We start from the raw sequence: 14184 nt of genomic DNA, 5'->3' as shown, positions 1-14184 counted from the left end.
CCGCCAGGCGAGACCTTTTTAATGGCTGCGTAGTATTCTATCGCCCTGTGTAGTTTACGGACTCAGTCCTCGAGTGCTGAACATTCCAGTCACCCCCATTCTCTGAAGTTATGAATGACATTATGGTGATCATCCTTGTACATAAACCTTCATGTTGAGCTCTATTTCCTTAAGGTAACTTTTTAAACAGAATTCTAGATGGAAGAGTGCACACCGGTAAGACACCCGATTCACACTGCCAGCTGTCTTCCAGAGACACTGTGTCACTTCTGCTCCCACCCCCAGGAGGAAGGTGCTCAGGTCTTTAAAATGTATGGGTGATTGTCTTTAGAAAAATCATATAGTCCTGTATCTCTAAGCCTTCGGTTCAAATTCAACCGAGGGCTGGGCTGCCACTCGTCCCCAGGAAGAGAGGCAGATAAAAAGGGAGTCCTTAGCCTGTTCTCCTGTCACCGAAAGGCAACTGCTGGTCTTCACAGCACAAAGGCACTGCCTTCACCACGGGGGGGGGGGGGGACCCTTCACCATGGGGCGGGGGGGGGCCCTCCACCACGGGGCGGGGGGACCCTTCACCATGGGGCGGGGGGGGCCGTCCACCACGGGGGGGGGGACCCTTCACCATGGGGCGGGGGGACCCTTCACCATGGGGCGGGGGACCCTTCACCATGGGGCGGGGGGGGCCGTCCACCACGGGGCGGGGGGGCCCTTCACCACGGGGCGGGGGGACCCTTCACCATGGGGCGGGGGACCCTTCACCACGGGGCGGGGGCCCTTCACCACGGGGCGGGGGGCCCTCCACCACGGGGCGGGGGGACCCTTCACCACGGGGCAGGGGGACCCTCCATCACGGGGCGGGGGCCCTTCACCACGGGGCGGGGGGCCCTCCACCACGGGGCGGGGGGACCCTTCACCACGGGGCAGGGGGACCCTTCACCACGGGGCGGGGGACCCTTCACCACGGGGGGGGGCCCTCCACCACGGGGCGGGGGGACCCTTCACCATGGGGTGGGGGGACCCTCCATCACGGGGCGGGGGCCCTTCACCATGGGGCGGGGGGCCCTCCACCACGGGGCGGGGGGACCCTTCACCACGGGGCAGGGGGACCCTTCACCACGGGGCGGGGGCCCTTCACCACGGGGCGGGGGGACCCTTCACCATGGGGTGGGGGGACCCTCCATCACGGGGCGGGGGCCCTTCACCACGGGGCGGGGGGCCCTCCACCACGGGGCGGGGGGACCCTTCACCACGGGGCAGGGGGACCCTTCACCACGGGGCGGGGGCCCTTCACCACGGGGCGGGGGGACCCTTCACCATGGGGTGGGGGGACCCTCCATCACGGGGCGGGGGCCCTTCACCATGGGGCGGGGGGGCCTCTCAGGACCCAGGCAAGCACATGTCTCATCACTGAGGGCGAGAACACATTAGGGAAATCAGATGACTTCTACTTCACAGAGATAACCATCGTCCGTTTACTCAAGGATTTGTCACACGTTGTCCACAAGACCCCTGGCCACCTGAAGTCTAAAACAACAAAGAGAAATGGAGAAACTGGGACAATATCTGAAGAAAGACTTCAGTTAGGCCCTAGGCGGTCTGGCTCAGCGGATACAGCATCGGCCCGCGGACTGCAAGGTCCCGGGTTCGATTCTGGTCAAGGGCTCATGCCTCAGCTGCAGGCTCAATTCCCGGCCCCAGTCAGGGCGCCTGGGGGAGGCAACCAATCGATGCGTCTCTCTGATGCGTCTCTCTCACATCAATGTCTCTCTTTCTCTGTCTCTCCCTCCCTCCCTTCCACTCTCTCTAAAAGTCAATGGGGACATATCCTCGGGTGAGGATTCACAAAAGAAGGAAAAAGAAAAACGTCAGTTTGTAGAATAAAGATTAAAGAGTGCATCCTAATGGACAACTCAACTGGCTTCAGACAGGTGGCTCCGCTGCCACAGCCTCTCCCCAGAGCGCAGCCCCAGCCCTCAGGGCGGCGGGCTCCCCCCTCTCTGACTGTGAACCCCTCAGGGGCTGGAGGAGGCTCACCCCTCTCTGTGACTGTGAGCTCCGTCGTGGGAATGTTATGGTGCACGTCTGGGGGGTTCTTCACGGCACAGCTGAAGGTCCCGTTGTCCCTGGTCGTGGGGTTACTTATGCTTATGGACGCATCCCCTTTGTACACGTCTCCGACCCAGGAGATCCGGTCGCGAAACGTGCCTGCGGTGCTGGGGTACTGGAAGGACTGGTAGTGGAAAATCTAAGAAAGCAGCACAGGAGAGAAACAGTTAATTTGAAAAACGCAAAGACAATGGAAAGCTTAGAGGTCTTAAGTAAAATACAGGTGTGTCAGGGGTCTTCTCCATTGAGCACTGTTTTATACTTGGTTTGCCTCCATCCTGTAGGTTCAAAGAGGGCCAAGGAAACAGAAGGCAGGCCTGACGGAAGACTTCGCCCGCACCCTGGAGCCTCTTCTATGTCTCCCTCAAGTCCTGAAGCAGGAGCTCTCAAAGGGGGACACGGGGCAATGTCTGGAGACAGTTTTGCTTGTCACAACGGGGGGAGTGCTGCTGCCATCCAGTGGATGGAGGGCAGAATCTGGCCGGCGTGGCTCAGTGATTGAGCGTCGACCTATGAACCAGAAGGTCACAGTTCAATTCCCGGTCAGGACACATGCCTGAATTGCAGGCTCAATCCCAGTGTGGAGCGTGCAGGAGGCAGCCGATCTGAGATTCTCTCTCATCATGGATGTTTCTATCTCTTTCTCCCTCTCCCTTCCTCTCTGACATCAATAAAAAAAATAGATTTAAAAACAAAAATAAAATAAAATCCTATGATGCATAGAAGAGCCTCCACCACAAAATGTCCTCCAGCTCAGAATGGCAGCAGTGGCAAAGTTGAGAAACCCTTTTCCAAAGTAGCATCTAATCCTATCTAATAAAAGAGAAACATGGTAATTAGCTGTACATCCGCTACCCTTCCCATTGGCTAATCAGGGCAATATGCAAATTAACTGCCAGCCAAGATGGCGGCCGACAGCCAGGCAGCTTGAAGTGAACATGAGGCTTGCTTGCTTCAGTAACCGAGGACTCCAACGTTCCCCACCTGCCTTGCCGGCCTCTGAGCTTGCAGTTTGAAACATTGTTACAAATATAGAAGCTAAACAAAACCCCAGAAACCTGCTTTCAGCCAGCCGAGATCTCAGAGCTGGAGATGATACAGTGTTTCGATTATAGAACCCAAACAAACCAGATACCTGCTTTCAGCAATAGAGGCCTCAGAGTTGGAGCCAGAGCTAGAGCTGGCCCAGAATTAAAAAAAAAAAAAAAAAAGAAAAGAAAAAAGGAGCAGTTGGGAGCTTCAGTCACTCGCCAGCCTGAAAACAGCCCTCAGCCCCTCAACCAGACTGGCCAGGCACCCCAGTGGGGACCCCCACCCTGAAGGGTGTATGACCAGCTGCAAACAGTCATCATCCTCTCACCCAGGCTGGCCAGGCACCCCAGTGGGGACCCCCACCCTGATCCAGGACACCCTTCAAGGCAAACCTGCCAGCCCCCAACCATGCACCAGGCCTCTATCCTATATAGTAAAAGGGTCACATGCCTCCCAGCACTGGGATCAGCGGAGCTGCTAGGCCTCCCAGCACCGGGATCAGCGTGACAGGGGGCAGCGCCCAAACCCCCTGATCGCCCTGCGGCTCTGTGTGTGACAGGGGTGGGGCCACAACCTCCCTATCTGCCCTGCTCTGTTCGGGACAGGGGAAGGCGCCCCAACCCCCTGATCAGCCCTGCTCTGTGCCTGATAGGGGGGAGTTCCCCAACCCCCTGATCGCCCTGTGGCTCTGTGTGTGACAGGGTGTGGCGCCCCAACCCCCTGATCAGCCCTGCTCTGTGGGTGACAGGGTGCAGCGCCCCAACCCCCTCCCCACGGGCCCTGCTGTGTGTGTGACGGGGTAGAGTCATAACCTCCCCATCGGCCCTGCCCTGAGTGTGACAGTGGCGGTGCCCCAACCCCCTGATTGGCCCTGCTCTGTGGGTGATAGAGGGTGGTGCCCCAACCCCCTGATCTGCCCTGCTCTGTGTGTGACAGGGGGCGGTGCCCCAACTCCCCTATCGGCCCTACTCTGTGAGTGACAGGGGGGAGCTCCTCAACCTCCTGATCGGCCCTGCTCTGTGCGTGACAGGGGGGAGCTCCCCAACCCCCTGACAGGCCCTGCTCTGTGCGTGACAGGGTACGGAGCCCCAACCCCCCTGTTTGGCCCTGCTCTGTGCGTGACAGGGGGTGGCGCCGCAACCTCCCCATCGACCCTGCCTTGAGTGTGACAGGGGGCGGTGCCCCAACCCCCTAATCGGCCGTACCCTGAGCATGACTGAGGGTGGCATCGCAACCTCCCAATCCGCCCTGCTCTGTGCATCACAGTGGGCGGCACCCCAACTCCCCATCGGCTCTGCTCTGAGCCCGACCAGGCGCTGCACCTAGGGATTGGGCCTGCCCTCTGCCACCTGGGAGCAGGCCTAAGCCAGCAGGTCGTTATCTCCCGAGTGGTCCCAGACTGGGAGAGGGCACAGATCGGGCTGAGGGACCCCCCCCCCGAGTGCACAAATTTTTGTGCACCGGGCCTCTAGTCCTATATAATAAAAGGCTAATATGCAAATTACCCCCTCGACTGGGAGTTGGACCAGGGGGTGGGGCTGGCCAACCGTCCACGACCCCTCCCCGCTGCAGGCCCAGCCCCATCTGCTGGATCTGGGCGGACAGGCTGGGCCCCAGCCATGCACAAATTCGTGCACCAAGCCTCTAGTCTTCGTCTAACACTGTAGGGTTTACAAATGACTCGTATGCATTTGCCCATTTGAGCCTCATAACAACTACATTTGGGGCAAGTATAATTCTTCCAAATTTACAGAAAGGGAAACAAGGCCCAGAACAAAAAACTAAGTGAGTTATCAAAGGCACATGGCCAGTAAGTGAAAAAGGGGGATGTTTGTATATTTTCAAAATCACCAGGAGGGTATGATATAACCAAGCCTCTCTCAAGTTACCTCTCTCGGCAATTAACAAACGTCCGGCCGATGCATGATCAGCACTCAGTCCTACTTGTGGCCAAGGGCAGAGGGAAGTAAGGCGTGTGCTGAATTACAACACCGCTGCCTCAGGAGGGTGACTGGACGCTTCCCAGCAAAGCACCTACGTACACCTGCTGGTGGCCCGGCAGGTCCTGCGACACCGCACGATCGTCTCAGGCGGGAGTCTGGCTGTCCCCTTTCTCTGCCTACTTGGCACCTCCCCACTTCGGAACCACTGCCCAATTGTGAAGAGCAACTTCCCAAAGAAGATGCTGAATCACTTATGGGTCCCTGTTCATGCATTCATCCAACAACTACGCACTGCGCACCTACTGTGTGCTATGCCAAAGGAGATAATGGGAGCCACAGAAGCACAGGCCCTGCTCTCATGGAGTCTGCAGTCTGGTGGGAAACACAGGCATTAATAAATAACAACAGCCGAAACTGGTTTGGCTCAGTGGATAGAGCGTCAGCCTGAGGACTGAAAGGTCCCAGGTTCGATTCCGGTCAAGGGCATGTACCTTGGTTGCGGGCACATCCCCAGTGGGAGATGTGCAGGAGGCAGCTGATCAATGTTTCTCTCTCACTGATGTTTCTAACTCTCTATCTCTCTCCCTTCCTCTCTGTAAAAAATCAATAAAATATATTTAAATAAATAAATAAATAAATAAATAACAACATGTGTGCTCTGTGTTCCACAAAGGGACATAGAGAATGCCTACTGCTGCCCTGGCCCGTGTGGCTCAGTGGTAGAGTATCGGCCTGCGGATCAAAGGGTCCTGGGTTCTATTCCAGTCAAGGTCATGAATCTCGGTTGCAGGCTCCTCCCCAGCCCAGGCCCTGGTCAGAGCACATGCAGCAGGCAACCAATCAATGTGTTTCGATATTTCTCTCTGTCCTTCCCTCTCTCTTACACTTTCTGGGAAAATATCCTTGGGTGAGGATTAAAAAAGAAAAAGAATACCTACTGCTGATGATCAGCAGCAACATAAAAGCAAGGGTCTGAAACTCCTTACTGACCACACAAGGCCTGCTGTGCACTGAGAGATGGATGTGACCTCGAATTCCAAGTTCAGTTGAGGTGTAATCCTGGTTAGTCCGCCAGGACGTAACTGCAGCATCACTTCATGTGCCTTTAAAGGCCCAGGAACTCCAAGCTGGTGAACGGGCTTCCTGACCAGCTCACAGGAAGCGCCACGCAGAACCCTTGCTGCTTGTATCTGAGGTTTCTGAGCCAAGAAAATCCCCCTTGCTTCTTCTGTCCTACTTTTGGCCACGGGGGCAGAGCGAAACAAGGCCAGCCACAGTTTCCAACCACTCAAAACAAAGTGAACTATTTTAAGTCTAAAGAAAAAAGGACCATGAATACAGCCTGATTTCCTTCACCAGAGCCACCTGCCTACCCAAGCGTCCTGGCATTCAACAAGGACTCCTAACACAAAATGCAAAGCTACACGTTAAAATCAATCGGAAAGTTTTCCCAATGCAGGAAACAGGAAAGCAGATTAAAGGGACTTCCAATACTACAGTCCTATACACAGCTGACATTCACATTCCTGACCGCAGCTACCCGGAGCTGAGGGTGCTGCTGGAAACATAACAAGGGGGTTTTGTTTGTTGTTGTTGTTGTTAATCCTCACCCGAGGATATTTTTCCATTGATCTTTTATAGAGAGAGTGGAAAAGAGAGGAAAAGACAGAGAATAACATCGTTGTGAGAGAGCCACGTCGATTGGTTGCCTCCTGCACATGCCCCGACTAGGGCCCTGTTGGGAGCCATTAGAAATATTGGCTTAGACAAAGCCATCTTAAAAACTATAAGTTTCTGGTTCCTCCAGAAACTCCTAATTACCAGAAACCACCTGTGTCTTGCAAATTGGCCAGCAGTTAAAAATAAACTACCCTCACACAGCCGCTAAATCACACATCTCCTCTGATAAACACATAGCCATCCGGAGCCTGCTAAATCTCCACTGATAAGCACAGCCATCAGGAGCCTAATAAATCTCTAGTAATAGGTTACTGCCCATAGACCCCTTTACCCACCCCCCTTCCCTAAAACAGTATATATTCTGCCGCGGTGAGAATAAAGTTGGAGGCTTGATCAGGACTTGTCTTGCCTCCATTCTTTCGTGTCCCTTGTTTGTTTCATTCTCCTAGGGTGTCTCTTTGTTCCCCCCGTTGTTGTCCCGCGGGTCGGGGCAGGGCCCAGGCCAGGAGGAGTCTTTAACTGAGGTACGTGCCCTTGACCGGAATCGAACCTAGGACCCTTCAGTCCAAGGGCCGACCCTCTATCCATGGAGCCAAACCAGCCAGGGCAAGAGAAAGGGCTTTTTAACTAGGCCTCCACATGGGATCTGAACCATAAATGCAGTCTACATGTGACACAAGGATACTGCTTCTACTATTAACAGACCATCTGTCACCGACAGCATCTGTCAGTCATCAAAGGAACCACCTAAATCAGTGCTGAGGTTTACACTACGGGCGCTGCCAGCAGGTCCACAGAGCACAGGGCCAGAGCAGACACGCCCACTGGGGCCACCTGGGCGGCAGGAAGTGAGCTGTGAGAGAGGGATGCCTGCGCTGGGACCCCGAGGACCTTTCTCCCACCGGTCCTGCAGGACCGCTGAGCGCACGGAACCTGAAAAGGAAGCTGCGAAGCCAGGCCAACAGAAACCACCAGGAGGGAGCACGCCCAGCCACACGTCCTCTGACCTTCGGACGAGCTTTTCCTGTCCCTTATTTGCAACTCTTGCAGCGAAGCATGAACAGCCTCCCGTGACCCTGTGACGGTCGGGCAGGGGACGCACACCCTCCAGTCTGAGACGGACGGCGGAGGGGCGCCCGGGCTCCGGGTGAAAGGGTTCCCGGCCGCGGAGCACAGGAGACGCGAGGACAGCTGTTTGCCACACACTTACTGACTCTGTGCGGCTGCTGCTGGGGGCCCGGTAGGTCCAGTCTATGGTGAGCTTGTCAGTGACAGACGACGTCGACTTGAAAATGCATTTCAACCTGATCTTCTCTCCGACGTAACCCCGGACATGCGCATCCACTTTAATCTCCAAGGTGAGGACCGTGTGAACACCTGATCAAAGCAAGCCAGACACTGGAAATGTGTTCATTTGGAATATACCGATGACTGAACAATAGAAACGCGCTACTTATCGTTTTTCAGGCTCTCATAAACACCATCGCAGCGAACACCTCCCCGTACCAGCCCGGGGGACCAGGCGTGGACGTCCGCATCCATCACGGGCAGTGTTTTTGTCGTTTTACAATGTGAAGTCGTAGGAGGAATGCTGGGTGAAACTGTAAAAGTGGGTTTTCCCAAACACTGATGCGTGGCTGGACTGGTGCGAACAAGTGGGTCAGCCCACAGCAGGCCAAGCGGCATCACCACCCACGCCCTCACACTCGTCCAGGAACGTGTCGCTATTGAGGTCTGAGGGACTTCCCCCCAGCCAGCGTGGCTGCAACCTGCAGCTGCACTGCCTCAACCACCGGCAGTGCGAATAGGAAAAAAGAACAGGACTTCATTTTTTGGTGTGTGTGTGTGTGTGTGTGTTTTGTTTGTTTGTTTTTCAAAAAATCATATAAAACTGCCCTAAGGTTCTATCTAGCTTTGTTTTGGTTTTTCGGTCTCAAGGCTGGTTAATGACTCACACATCCACTAAAAGTAAACCAGGGCGCCCTAGCCGGTTTGGCGCAGTGGACAGAGTGTCGGCCTGCAGGCTGAAGGGTCCCGGGTTCGACTCTGGTCAAGGTCACAAGCTTGGGTTGCAGGCTGGATCCCCAGTGGGGGGCCTACAGGAGGCAGCCAATCAACGATTGTCTCTCATCATTGATGTTTCTATCTCTCTCCCTTTCTCTTCCTCTCTGAAATCAATAAAATATATTAAAGAAAAGAAAAATTTAAAAGTAAACCAGGGGGAGGAAAGCATTCTAAAATCTATCTATCTACAGGCAGTCCCGGGGTTACGTCGGACTCAACGTACGTCGTTTCATGGTTACAGCGCCATCTCCCACCTAAACTAATAAAAGGGTAATATGCCAATTAAACCGGGAGACCTTCCAGACAAAGCCATGGTGGCGGGCCGAGGCAGAGGCGGTTAGGGGCGATCAGGCCAGAAGGGGAGGGCAATTGGAGGAGAGCAGGCCGGCCGGGGGTGGGGGCAGTTGGGGGTGAGCAAGCCAGCAGTGGGGGGCAGTAGGGGCCACTCAGGCCGGCAGGAAGGGCAGCTGGGGGCAAGGAGGCCAAGAGGCAGAGTGGTTAGGGGTGATCAGGCAGGCAGGCAGGTGAGCAGTTAGGAGCCAGCGGTCCCGGATTGCGAGAGGGATGTCTTACTGCCACAGGGATCGGGCCTAAACTGGCAGTTGGACATCCCCTAAGGGGTCCCAGATTGGAGAGGGTGCAGGCCAGGCTGAGGGACACCCCCATGCAAGAATTTCGTGCACCAGGCCACTAGTTTATATATAAAAAAAAAGTTGCATCATTTCAACGTATGTACATATGTGCTTTATGTTTTTTTTATTATTTATTTACCACAAGTAAAGGTCAGGAATTATCTTTCTTTTAAATTTTTTTTACTGTTTCACTTCATTACCACTGTGTATGTGCTCCATGTGAGTGACGTAGGTGCTTATGTAGGTGGGTTCTGACTTATGGCAAAAATTGCGTTACATCGCACCATAGGAACGGATCTCTGATGTAACCCAAGGACCTACCGTATATAAAACCCTAATATGCAAATAGACCGAACAGCAGAACCACCAAACAACTGGTCGCTATGACGTGTGATGACCACCAGGGGGTGCGCATGGAATATGGGGGGCGTCAGCAGCAGGCAGCAGAGCGCACCACATGGCAGGCATCAGCTGCGACGGGATGGTGGAGCAGGTGAGCGGGGGCGCCAGACCAAGGCGGGGCGCCGGTCGCTGTCACTGGGGCGAGCCTCTGGTGGTTATTGAAAATTATTTGCTCCCACGTGCTACAGTCCTGCCCAACACTCGCACCTGCTGCCAGCGCCAGCCCCACTCGCACCCAGCGCCAGCCCCACTCGCACCCACTGCCGGCCCCACTCGCACCTGCTGCCGGTGCCGGAGCCGCTGCTCACACCTGCTGCTGGTGCAGGAGCCGCTGCTCACACCCGCTGCAGGCCCCACTCACACCCGCTGCTGGTGCCGGAGCCACTGCTCACACCCACTGCCGGCCCCACTCGGACCTGCTGCTGGTACCAGCCCCAATCACTCTGCACTGTCAGCGGGTGTGAGTGGGGCCGCTGCCGTTAGCACATGGGAGTGGCAGCAATGGGGGTGCCAGCAGACAGGGGACCAGAGCCATGGCAGGAGGGGCCAGGCAGGACACAGAGGATGAGTCAAGACCTGCCCCTGTGCCCACCGTGGCCCACAGTTCCTTTCAAGGTGCACAAATTCGTGCACTGGGCCCCTAGTGTAAAAATAAAAGCCCTGACCAGTTGCCCAGTGGTTAGAGTGTCAGCCTGCAGACCAAAGGGTCATGGGTTCGATTCCTCAGGTACCTCAGTTGCAGGTTCCCCAGCCCCCATTGGGGCAAGTGGGAGAGGCAACTAACTGATGTGTCTGATAAACCAGAAGCCACAGTTCGATTCTCGGTCAGGACACATGCCAGGTTGTGGGCTCGATCCCCAGGAGGGGGCGTGCAGGAGGCAGCCGGTGGATTGTTCTCTCTCATCATTGATGTTTCTTTCCCTCTCACTCTCTCTTCCTCTCTGACATCAATAAAAACATATATTTGTAAAGTAAAAATAAGATATCATTTTTAAATTCTCTAGAGACTTACTCTTTCCAAAACCACCTCCCATATCCAGCTCTGAAGCTCCACCCCCACAAGAGTGGGCCCTTCTTCTGACCAATCCCCTCTGCCTCGGAGAACAGTGAGCGGGGCTGTCTCCCACATGGGCGCCGGCTTTGAGGAAAGCAAGCCGCTGGGGCTGTGTCTTGCTCCTTCTCTAGGCAATGGCCCAGGCTCTGGGCTCACAGAGCAGGAGGCTGAAGGCAGCAGCCGCACACGACCCCAAAGCCAAGCTCCCCAGGCAGCAGCCGGGGCGCACCCCGGCCCATGGCTGGCCGGCCCTGTGCCTTAGCAAGTTACTTTCCTGCTTCAGTCCCTCGCGCTGTGGGGATGATCACAGCACGTCTCCCAGCAGCTCGGGAGGAATACATGAGTTAAGACACGTACAGCCCGAGAAGCCCAACCCACCCAGAGCGCGTGCGCCAGCTCCATCAGAGCCTCCTCATAGCTGCGCCTCAGTCCGGCCCACGCTCCCAGACAGGCGGCCCCAGGCAGGCGAGTCCCAGCCAGGCCTGCCCTTCCGCTGCCTCAAGCCCTTTTTCCTGCTCCTCTCCAGACAATCCAGTCCGTTCACATTCCTCTGGAAGGGGGACACCAGGGCTGCTCACAACTCTGCTAAGACCTGACCCGCCCACATGACAGTGAGGATGACAGTGACTTCTGCTTCGCCCACAGCGTCCTCTCTGCCCTTGACACCTCTGCAATGCAGTGCTGCCTGGAAGGCCTCCATCCCTCCGCCCAGCTCTCTCTGGGGACCTCGCTCTTGAGCCACCTTGCATCACTCAAGAAGCGGCTGAGAAAATGCAAGGTGGGAATGGATGGGTAAACTACGCTCTCCCGGACCCGTCCTTCCTCCTGAAGCATAAATGTAGCATTTTAACGTGTGGGTTTAGAATTAGACAGATCCGGGCTGCGATTTCTAGCCCAGACACTTTCTAGCTGTAAGACCTGCATCACAGTCACCTGATCTGCTCAAGCCCGTTTCCTCTGTTGGCAAATGGGAATAACAAGACCTACTTCACTGGATCGCGGGGAGGAGGCGATGAGATCAAATAATAACCACAAAACGCGCAACACAGCGCCTGAAACAGAAGCTTTCCATGGAGGTTATCATCATTAAAATAAACGTCACAGACATTCAGAACCCTCCAAGAATTCTCTATCGGGCTGTAGCATAAAATCCAAATAGCGACGCCCTGACCCAAACCTTTGCTTCTCCCCTCCACCCATCCCCTCTCCCGGGCCCTGAACGCCCTGCCATTTCCTACACGTCCTGTTCTCCGTTCACACTGTGTGCCTTGCCTTTGTCCGGAAGGATCTCCCCACCCCTATGAGTGCTGCCTGGGCGCCCCCATCACACCAGGGTCACAGACCTTCACAACCCAGTCGAGCAGCAGCCCCCTCTGACTGCAGCTCCCCGCATTTCTGAATGTTCTCACTGCATCGAGCACACAGCGCTCCTCCAGGGCATACACCGCTGGTGATCTGTTTCGAAAGACAGTTTCTTCTGGGGAGAAACACCGTTTACAGTGTTTCCAACATTCTCAACCCCTGCGCTCCTGGGCCTGTGGCTGGTGCGCTCCTGGGCCTGTGGCTGGTGCGCTCCTGGGCCTGTGACTGGTGTGCAGATGGAGGAACTCCCACCACTGCACAGACAGTCACCGCAGAAACTCCTGAATCCACCCCCAGCGGAGCCCTGGATGAAGCCGGGGGCCCTCTAACCAGCCCTGGCCAGCTCCTCTGTCTGACTCTTCAAACTGCCTTCTCTCTCACCCTCGGAGCCCATAGATCCCTCCCTCTCAGAAGACAGTCTCCTCTTCTTCAGGAAACTTAAGGCCATACAAAGGGCCCAGCCGCTCACCTCCCCGCATGTGCATCCATCCTTGCTTCCCACCTCCTTTTCCTCTGCAAAGCCAGCTCCTCTGCGCAGCCCTGTGTCTCCCTCGCAGCCCTGCTCCAGCAGAAAGCCCTCTCCACCGCCTCCAGCCTCCTTTCGGCACAGGCTCTCCCTCCCTCGGCCTCTAAGCACACAGTCTCTCACCTTGAAACACACGCGAACCAATAAATAACAACGAACAAAACAACAATCACCTTTCCTTGCCCTGTAATACTACGTTATCAACTACTGCTCTCTTCCCTTCCTAAGCCCGGGCCGACACCCGCCATCTCCCTTTCCTCCCATCCCATCCACTTCCGGACCCCGAAAGCCCAAGCCGGACTCCCCTACCACTTGTGGCAAAGGGCACCGGGTCTGACAACTGCAAAACACAAGGAACTTTCTCTCCCGACTTTACTGGCTGTCTCCGCAGCAGCGACTACTTGACCTTCTCTATCCCAAGCTCCCAGGACAAATTCTCTCATTCATTCGCTCAACCTTCAAACTTATATTCATTGAGCATCTGTTTTGTGCCACTTTCTCAGCAAGAAATTAAATGTGAGCAAAATAAATATACACCCAGGTTTGGAACTTAAAATACAGAAATTCAATATATTAATCAAATCATAATGACGAACTTCGGTAAGTGCTATGAAGAAAGACAGGAGAGTGGCTATGAAAACCCACCTGTGTGTAGGGGAGCAGCGAGCGGCTAAGCAGGCAGCCCTGAAAAGGCTACTTTTGAGATGAGTCCTGAAGGGCAAGAAAGTGAGAGAGGGAGAGTGTTCCAGGCAGAAGGCACAGCATGAGGGAACTGAAATGCAGGCAGTATGGCCTTAACCCAAAGGTGGGGGGGGGGGGGGGGGGAGAGACAGAGAGGAGAGAGACAGAGACAGAGGAGAGAGATATGAGATGAGATGAGATGAGATGAGATGAGATGAGATGAGATGAGATGAGATGAGATGAGATGAGGCGAGGCTAGGAGGTAAGCAGGAACCAGATCATGTAGGACCTTAGAAATTGAGTCCTTATTCTTAGAGTAAGGGGAAGCCATGGGAAATGAGCGATAAGAGACATGACAAGGTCTGCATTTGTAAGAATGCTCTAGGGAAGACAATGAGGAGGAGCCAAGAGGAAAGAGAAGATGACTTAGGAGGCCACTGCGATAGTCCAGTGAGGATCAGGGAACTGGAACTACGTTGGCGGCCATGGGCATGGAGGGGACAGGGAAGACGATACCTTCCAGGTAACATCAGCCAGAACTGGTGATAGATCCGATGTGGATGCTAGAGAGAGAGAGGTGTCAAGGACGCTCTCAGGTTGCTGACTTGGGATTGCCATTCGCTGACGCACTCAGGGAAGACTAGAAAAGTACCAAGCTTGGAAGGAAAGAAAACGAGTTTTATGTTGGAGAAGCTTAAGGTGCCT

The 14184-nt window shown here is 55.1% G+C and overlaps 1 protein-coding gene across 9 annotated transcripts in view; it reads right to left on the bottom strand.

The window, feature by feature from the left end:
- Nucleotides 1–14184, bottom strand: part of JAML (junction adhesion molecule like) — a 62573-nt gene that overhangs the window by 43531 nt on the left and 4858 nt on the right. For 4 of the 9 annotated variants that reach the window (XM_059707722.1, XM_059707723.1, XM_059707735.1 and 1 more), the window contains exons 2-3: nt 7969–8135; nt 2032–2242 (exon numbers count right to left, since the gene is read on the bottom strand). In XM_059707722.1, coding sequence (XP_059563705.1) covers nt 2032–2242; nt 7969–8135 — 378 coding nt within the window. Of the gene's footprint in view, nt 1–2031; nt 2243–7730; nt 7948–7968; nt 8136–10868; nt 10906–14184 lie in introns of those variants that run through there. The other 5 variants (XM_059707729.1, XM_059707730.1, XM_059707725.1 and 2 more) reach the window with 4 other exon arrangements.

The sequence above is a fragment of the Myotis daubentonii genome, chromosome 9, assembly GCF_963259705.1.
Source record: "Myotis daubentonii chromosome 9, mMyoDau2.1, whole genome shotgun sequence".
Lineage (NCBI taxonomy): Eukaryota > Metazoa > Chordata > Mammalia > Chiroptera > Vespertilionidae > Myotis > Myotis daubentonii.
The sequence above is the reverse complement of the archived record's forward strand: the minus strand, read 5'-3'. Positions and strand labels throughout refer to the sequence as shown.